Below are 8,828 nucleotides of genomic sequence, written 5' to 3' on the forward strand. Positions count from 1 at the left end.
TATACATATTATCTGCGCTGCGTGAGCTGCTGCTTTTGTTTGTTTCAGTGAGCTGTGTAATCGCTAGTTAATTGATTCGTCTCGTTTGCCAGAGCGGGCCGATATACACCAGAGTGAAGCTTCCTGCTCAGTTTGCGGACCGATTTAACGACTTGATTGTAAGTGGAATCAAAGCTTTTTACCGCATAATTTTACTCTCAGACCTCAACAATTTTTCGATCAAATTTGCGGGTGCGCAGAGGCCGCTTGCAAATTTCAAAGTTCCGCAATTCCGCAACGATACCTCATGGTTGGAGCGAGAAATTCGTAAAACAGCTGACGTTTCGACAAGTGGACTTGTCTTTTTGAAGGCTGCAACCGCTTTGCAGCGTTGAAGCAGTTGCATCCTTGAAGAGGACAAGTCCGCTGGTCGAAACGTCGTCTCCAGCACACAAACCCTGTTTGCGAATTTTTCATCGAAAGCTTCCATCCTCTTCTGATTCCTGCCTTGTTTTTGTATTATGGTTGGAAGTGCGCTGAGCGTGTCTTTTTTTTTATTGCAGACGTGCGGCAAAAATGCAACGTTCGTCGATGCTCCTTGGACACACTGGGATGACGTGAATAATTTTTTTTATAAAGCAGCTATCAATTTTGGCTGGCGCTAGAGGAAATAGACAATTCTTCGGGAAAAAAAAAATTCGTGATGCCCAACGGCACTTTCATACCTGCGCTCATGAGGAACTTACGAGGGCAACACAAAGTGAGCCTGTTGACGGGCAATATAGGTCATTTTTCTGGCGCCGAAATAAAAATGCTGAGAAACGTTACCACGTTCCCTGGTGTTGCTGAAAGGTGATCTTCAAACACTGAACGTTCATTCATGTCGATTTAAAAGTTTGTTGTGTTAGCCCAACACGAAATAGCCCGACAACGCTGACATCAAACTTACGCGCGTCATTTTTTGCATCCACGAGTGGTTAGCGACTCCCTAGTAACGATTTGCGACTCAAAATGCAGCGTAGTGACGCATAACTATCTTTTATATTGTGTAATCTGATCAGTATTGAGCACGATTTATAGCGGGTGGCAAGCCCGCCAATTTGTAAAGCTGGCAGTGCAGTCTCGCGGTCACCTCCAGACCGCGCCCCAGCTGATCATGTGGACACAGAAAGAAGTGACGTGAATTACAGTTGACATTTCGTCTGCTAGGCGCGAACGTGCAGTCATACCGTTCTCACCAGCGTCGCTGTCGTCGCCATCAGTAACATTGACAAGTGATGAAGACCATATAGTTTCCTACAATGCTTACTAGAGGAAACTCTGGCGCTAGTTTCTATGGGAGCAGCAACGCATGACGCTTCAGCCAGCATGGGAATGATGGGTAGTACACGGATTTGCCTAAACTTCGTTCTTTCGGCTCCGTTTGGCTCCGCGTCGCCTGCATCCCCTTTGTCGCAAAACGAAGTTTAGCTAAAGTCAGCAGTTCTACTTCACCGCTTTAGCCTATTTAGGCTCACCAAATCAAATATGGTCACCTAGTTCACAGCGGTTCATTCTTGTGTCCAAAACGAACGCCAAAACACAGCAATAAACAAAGCCACAAGTGCGTTCAAAGCGTGAACGTCACAAGTGCGTGACGCCTGAAGATTAGGCAAATCCGTGAATTACCCGTCATTCCTATGGTGACTGAACGATCGCAGCGTCAGAGTCCCCTCTAGTTGATCTTAGGAAACTCTAGGATGAAAACAACATTCTGTAATTAGGAATCGCCGCGTTTCGCGGCATATAGAGAATGATTATCGCTTCGATACTTTGCAAAGCAGCGATTAAGAAATGGACGCCGTCCAAAGCAGCGACGAGGAGGTGCGTGCGGACGCGCGCTTTGGCCGTGCTCGCTGATATTTCTCAATTAGCTATATAAGCGAATTTTAGCGTGTACAGCATTCTGGTATACGTAAAGGGGTTTACGGAATACCGGATTACCGGACGATGATATAGGCATCTTGTGACGCCTTGAACAATCACGATGATAGACACGTGCGTTTCTTTCTTTTTGCCGAGTGCCTGTAACAAAAAAATTGGGGGACCCTTAAGCTTCGCCTTTAAGAGTTGAACGCGATAGCGAGATCCGGCCCCTAGTGCGCACTTCAACCACTAAGTGCATATTTATTAATGCGTATTGTTGCACACACACACGCACGCACGCGCGGGAATTTTACAGGCTTTCGATCTAAAGCAAGAGTCGCATGGCCTCCAAGATATACGCCGCGCGCCGGCCCTCTCGGATGCCATGAAAAGTCGAGACATATTTCTCACAATGCCTCACAGATGGCAGCACATTATCTAGCGTTTGCTGCGTTGGCTTGATATGTTTTCCTCTAGATGGACATAGTTGTCCATTTTTAGAGCTGTTTGAAAGTTCGTGTGTGTATTTAGCGGCGATGGCTGCACTATCCCGGCGTTTTTCGACGTAGTTTGATGGCCTCGCGAATGCGCCTACCGTATGGGCTCGTTTTCGTCGTGACACCTGCCGAACAAAATGCGTCGAGACTCCTTTCACTACATGACATTTATGTAGTGTTTTTGTCCGAAGCAGCTGCAAGCAACATCGTGGCTCTGTGGTAAGACACCTGCTTGCCACGCGAACGGCCCGGGTTCGATCCTCATTGGGACCGAAGATTTTATCGTTTATTTTATTTGCTACTTTCTCGATTTTTCGCTCACGGATGATTTTTCGCTCACAACCAACGGTGCCGACGCCGACAGCGGAATTTCTGCGACACGAGCTCTCAAACGCTACCGCGTTAAAAAATCACAGCATGTCCACGGAGTGAATGATGATGAGTGGGCGAAGCTGCGGAGGTTCATCGGTAAACCGTGAATCTTCCGTGAATTCTGCCCAGTACATCATCACCGACGTGAGATCGGGCGCGTTTATACTAAAGGTTCGATGAGTTATGACGACTTGCAGCTCACTTTAATTTTACATGTACGCTGTGAATTTTCGTTGTTTAGAAAACCATTGCTTTAGAAAACATCTGGCGTCTTTCGTTAAGCAGCTGGCGTCTTTTCGTTTTGCTTTAGAAACATATGGCGTTCCTCCGTTTTGCTTTTACAAAACATCTGGCGTCTTTCGTTGGTTTATTTCATCAATCAACGGCGTTTTGAACAAAATTTTTATTGTTTAATCACGCACAGGAGAAATCTCACCCGGCACTACCTTGGAGGTAAAGAATGGCTGCTAATGGGAATGAGAGACAGAAGAAGTCGGCTTTTAGCTACCGCTGCGAATTTTTTATTGTTCAACAACGCGCAGGAAAAATCTCCCACCGGCACCACCTTGGAGGTCAAAGCATAAGACTGGTTACGCACTACGACTACGACTACGAGGGACGAACGGGTGCCGCCTTAAGGAGCTTCGCCCCTAAAAAACACACGGTTGATCCCTCCGTCATAGGAATCGGAATAACAGGAAAGCAAAGCGTGCCCTTACAGAAGTAACTGAATGCTTACTGTATATTGATATAAGAGAGTTTGCACAATGTATATTGATGTCTGGCAGCTAATGGCGCCGTTTAACGTGTATGCGCCCACTTTGATGATTGGTGGTACTTCTACATCCCGACGACTAACGTCCATGTTAAATGATTACACAAACCCTTGTGGTAGCTGTAGTAGTTAACGGTGAAGGCGTAATCAGAAAACGAGGTGTGATAGCCAGAACAGCGTCGCATATTGGACGCAGAACTTGGTGGCCATCCCGCGGCATGTTAAAATGTGATTGAACACCACGGCCGGACTAGAGGGAAACGCAAAGCGCGTCTTGCCGCCCCGGTAGCCTGGCCGCGATATTTCTCGGGGCGAGCGCGTGAACATGGAACGCGGTGTTACAGCCAGGTGAGGCAGGCGCGCGTCGCAGAGCTATTTTAAAGACGATAGTCTTTCTTGGGGAACTTAAACGCAGAAATTTTGGTCTGTCTTTCTGTCTGTCTGTCTTTCTGTTTGTCGGCACGTCCCTCGATTCAGCCACTCGGCCAAAGTTGAACCACTTGCCCAAGGGCCAGCCGTCTTGAACTGGTACGGCCCCGCCACGGTGGTCTAGTGGTTATGGCGCTCGACTGCTGACCCGAAGGTCGCGGGATCGAATCCCGGCCGCGGCGGCTGCATTTTCGATGGAGGCGAAAATGTTTGAGGCCCGTGTACTTAGATTTAGGTGCACGTTAAAGAACCCCAGGTGGTCGAAATTTCCGGAGCCCTCCACTACGGCGTCTCTCATAATCATATCGTGGTTTTGGGACGTTAAACCCCAGATATTATTATTATTATTGAACTGGTACGGCTGTTCATACTTGTGAACGTTGTCGATCACAAAGTAAATATCATGCATATCTGAGGTGCAACATCACTAGGTAAGTATTAGGTGGCGTGTTCCTTTAATATAAAATGTATACATACGTAATTTTAAGGACCCTATAGTTTCTTAAGCTGCACTGAAAATGCATAAGAATGGAAGCTTGAGCGAGTTGGTATGCGTCCATCTTTGTTGAAACAGCGCTCACTGTAGACGACGACGAAGTAAAAGAAGGCACAGGACAGGCGCTGCCTGTCCTGTGCCTTCTTTTACTTCGTCGTCGTCTAGTGAGCGCTGTTTCAACAAAGATGAAAATGCGACTGCGCTGAAATTTGCCTTCCTCCGTGCCCTTCGCACGAGCTCATTGTTGTGTTTCGGTTTCGGTTCTGTATTGCACTGTACGAATGCCATGGGTTGGTGTTGAAAAACTTTAGTTTTGAGAAGGCCAAGAAGGTGAAAAAAAATATTTAAAAAATGAAAAAGCAGCGTTGTGGGCGGCCTTCAGGCTGCCGGTTGTGGGCGCCATAGAGTTTCCTACAATACTTACTAGAGGGAACTCTGGCGCTAGTGTCTATGGGAGCTGCAACGCATGACGCTTCAGCCAGCATGGGAATGATGGGTAGTACACAAATTTGCCTAAACTTCGTACTTTCGGCTCCGTTTGGCTCCGCGTCGGCTGCATCCGCTTTGTCGCAAAACGAAGTTCAGCAAAAGTCAGCAGTTTCACTTCGCCACTTTAACTTCTTTAGGCTCAGCGCTTCAAATCTGGTCACGAAGTTCACAACGATCCATTCTTTTATCCGAAAGAAAACTAAAACATAGCAATAAACAAAGCCACAAGTACGTTTGAAGCCGCAAGCACGAAGACTAGGCAAATTTGTGTACTACCCATCATTCCCATGGTAGCTGAACGATCGCAGCGCCAGAGTCCCCTCTAGTTAATTTTAGGAAACTCTATGGTGGGCGCCGCTCTGGCGTTCCTGTTTTACCCAGGCGACGTGTAAATAAAAGAGTGTGTGGAGAGTACTCGTTGAGTGCGGACGTTTCTCTGCTTCAGCGCTTCGCGCCAAACCGCGTTTTCGGTCTGGCTGGCGTCCCCGCCGGTCGCGTTGGTCACCGCCGGTCTTCGCCTGTTGCTGCGCCGGGACTACCAGCACGCAACACAGCACTCATGTTCCCCGACGTATTGCCAGATGGCGTCCATATCTCACACAGCGCCTCTTCTATCGTCTTTACACGACATTTGCAGCGAAGCACGCAGATACGCGGCCAATTTTTTGGTTTGTATTAGCTTGATGCTATGAGCGAGGCAGACGCTTTTACGACGCTTGGGCGAAGGTCGCCACCTCGCGGTGTGTTAAGGCATTGACAAAATTCATCTTCTATTGAAAAGGCGCCGAATGGGACGGACGCGTAACGCGTTGCAGGTGCTAGTCGCGGATGATGATGAAAAACATTTATTATAAAAGAAAAAAGAAAGAGAGTTTGGGGGCCAAAGCATGACCCCGCTACATGGTCGGCGTCCCTAGTCCGGGACACCGCATGACGAGGCCCCGTCTCGCGCCCGTCGCACCAGAGCCCGTTGCGACTCCAGTGAGGAGCAGTTGAGGAGGGCAGTCTCCCATGCCTCTCGTGAAGGGGTAGGGGAAGGGGGCAGGTGGGGATTTTTAGTACATGCCCACACCATGTGGAAGATATCACAGGTCTCCCCACAGTGTGGGCACCGCCCATCCGTGTTCGGATCATAGTGTTTTAATATTGCAGGACAGAGTAGAGTACCTGTCTGCAGGCGCCTGAGAGTTCGCTCATCCGCCTTACTCAGCCCCTTTGCAGGAGCCGGGAAAAGGCGGTGAGTGTCGCGATAATACGCGAGAATTTCTTTGAACCGCAGCAGCGGCGTATTGGCCTCCGAGTCATAAGAGCCAGGGTGAGGAGCCCGGTGGGTAAGCGCTCGGGCGGCCGCGTCAGCGGCCTCATTACCTCGTAAGCCCTGATGGCCTGGAGCCCATATAATTCGTTTTGGGGTCGGATCAATGGCAGCCCGTTTTAGAATTTGGCCGGCTAAGGGGGATATCTCTCCTGCCAAGTAGTGAGCACATGCCTTACGGGAGTCCGTGATGATTACTTTCGAATTGGGATCCGCGGCAGCAAGCGCTATCGCTACTTCCTCAGCTCGCTCTGAATTTTGTGCTCGGAAGGAGAGCCCATTGACGTGTTTTTCCTGGTGAATTACAGAGGCCGTGTAAAATCCCTTGGGCGAAGGCCCTGCTATGTCCACGTAGAATACACCAGGTCGGGAGCCGTGTTGTCTTTCAAGCGTCCGAGCCCGCGCTTGTCGTCTGCTTTCGTGCGTGTGCATATCCATGTTACTGGGGAGCGGAGAGACCGAGAGCATATGGCGCCACAGTTCCGGAATACGCTCCGCCTCCTCTGCAGGGCAAACGTGTTGGATCTGTAATCGTTTTAGCAGGCGGCGCCCGGGGGCCGTCTGCATGAGCCGAGTATATTGATTCACAAGGTGGGCCTCCCGCAACTCCTGGTAGGAGTTGAGCACACCTAACGCTCTGAGTTTGGCATTGGAGGTGGCCACAGGGAGATCCAGAGCTCGCTTAGTCGCCTTACGGATGATGGCATCTATTCTTTCGTCTTCGTGCTTGTTAGTGCGAAGGTATGGGACGGCATAGAGTATCCGGCTAGTCACGAAGGCATGGGCGAGCCGAAGCGCGTCCCTGCCCCGCAGACCGCCCCGCTTGTTGGAAACGCGGTGGATCATGCGCCCTACCTGTTCGCCTACTCTCCGAAGTTTCGCAATAGTGGAGTCCGGTCTGAGTCTGTGGTGAATGAACAGGCCCAGAATCCGAAGCTCCCCCACCTCTCTGATGGGAACCCCGGACAGAGAGACGTGTATGGCTGATTTATCTCTTGGTTTCGCTCTAACATGCAGGAGCTCTGATTTGGTTGGAGCACACTGGAGTCCACAATCGTTGGCATACGCCTCGACTATGGATGCGGCCCGCTGAAGGCGTTCCTGCATTTCGCCAATGCTCCCTTCGGTGGTCCAGATTGTAATGTCATCGGCATATACTGCGTGTTGAATGCCTTCCACCCGGGCCAATTCATTTGGGAGGCGCATCATAGCAATGTTGAACAGGAGCGGTGATAACACAGCTCCCTGAGGGGTACCCCGTGTTCCCATAATGTACGGGCCATATTCCTCGTCCTCGATCCGAAGAAGAGCCTGGCGCTTAGAGAGGAAATCGCTGATGTATGCAAAGGTCCTAGCCCCGCAATCGGTGGAACTCAAGTTAGCCAGGATGCTACCGTGTTTAACATTGTCGAAAGCCCCCTTCAGATCAAGGGCGAGGATGGCTTTGTCATTGTGTTGCATAGTTGTGGGTCGTATGATGGCCCTGTGCAGCTGGAGAAGGACGTCCTGTGCAGACATGTGTGGGCGAAACCCAAACATGGTGTCTGCAAACAAGCCCTTGCCCTCCAGATATGGAGAGAGGCGATCCCGTACCATCGTCTCCATAAGCTTGCCCGTGCACGAGGTCAGTGATATGGGCCTCAGATTATCCGTATTCACGGCCTTGCCTGCTTTGTGGATAAAAGTCACAAGTGATGTCTTCCATTCGGGAGGTAGCGGACGTCCGTCCCAGATCTGGTTAATATATTCTAATAAATGGAGGTAGGCTGTGTCAGGGAGGTTTGCCAACAGTTTCACCGTTATGCGGTCCCTCCCTGGAGCCGTACCTCGGCGCATTTTAGCTAAGGCAGCTTTAAGGTCATGCAACTGAAAATGGGCATCGAGTTGGTGGTTAGGCTTACCAGAGTACGTGTACGCCGGCCCAGTCGGGTCCTCCGTGCGACAGAGATATCTATCGCACAGAGCATCCGCAAGCTGTGCCGACGTGCCTTGGTACCCATGCAGAGCTCGCCGGAGTTGCTTTTGCGTCTCCCCTCTCGTTTGAGAGGGATCTATCAGACTGCGAAAGAGACGCCATGTCCCCTTCGAGCTCATCTGACGAGCTGCGGCGTCGCAGCGGGCTATCCAATTTGAATCGGAGAGCTGAGCAGCATACGCTGCAGCCTGCTCCGTGAGTTGGGCTATGCGGGTACGTAACTTGCGATTAGTCCTCTGTTTTTTCCAACGTTTTGTTAAGCTTCGGCGCGCCTCCCACAAGTGCAGGAGGTGAGTGTCAATTGCGGGGATCTCTTCGTTGGTTTGAAGTGTCGTAATATGTTTTTTCTGAATGTGGTTTATGTGTGTAGCCCACTCCGCGTAGCTGCCAGAAAATAATACGGGGGGAATAGTCTCATTGCGGAATTGTTGCCAATCGGTCAGCTTGGCTTGACCCCATTTTTTATGCGCTGGCTTTTACAGGAGTGTAACCCGGAGAAGGCAGTGATCACTGCCTAGAGAATCGCCCAAGTTCTCCCAGGTAGCATCCTTAGCATTTTTTACGAGAGAGAGGTCCGGACACGTGTCACGGGTTAC

General features: G+C 50.1%; 1 protein-coding gene across 1 annotated transcript; it reads right to left on the bottom strand.

Moving 5' to 3' along the window:
• Positions 1-5,805: 5,805 nt before the first annotated feature.
• LOC125759640 (uncharacterized) lies at positions 5,806-7,721 on the bottom strand. The gene has a single exon (XM_049418658.1). It carries the CDS (start codon positions 7,716-7,718, stop codon positions 5,856-5,858), a length of 1,863 nt encoding a protein of 620 aa, XP_049274615.1. The 5' UTR covers positions 7,719-7,721; the 3' UTR covers positions 5,806-5,855.
• Positions 7,722-8,828: the final 1,107 nt, after the last annotated feature.

This window comes from Rhipicephalus sanguineus, chromosome 8, assembly GCF_013339695.2.
Source record: "Rhipicephalus sanguineus isolate Rsan-2018 chromosome 8, BIME_Rsan_1.4, whole genome shotgun sequence".
In the NCBI taxonomy this organism is placed as follows: domain Eukaryota; kingdom Metazoa; phylum Arthropoda; class Arachnida; order Ixodida; family Ixodidae; genus Rhipicephalus; species Rhipicephalus sanguineus.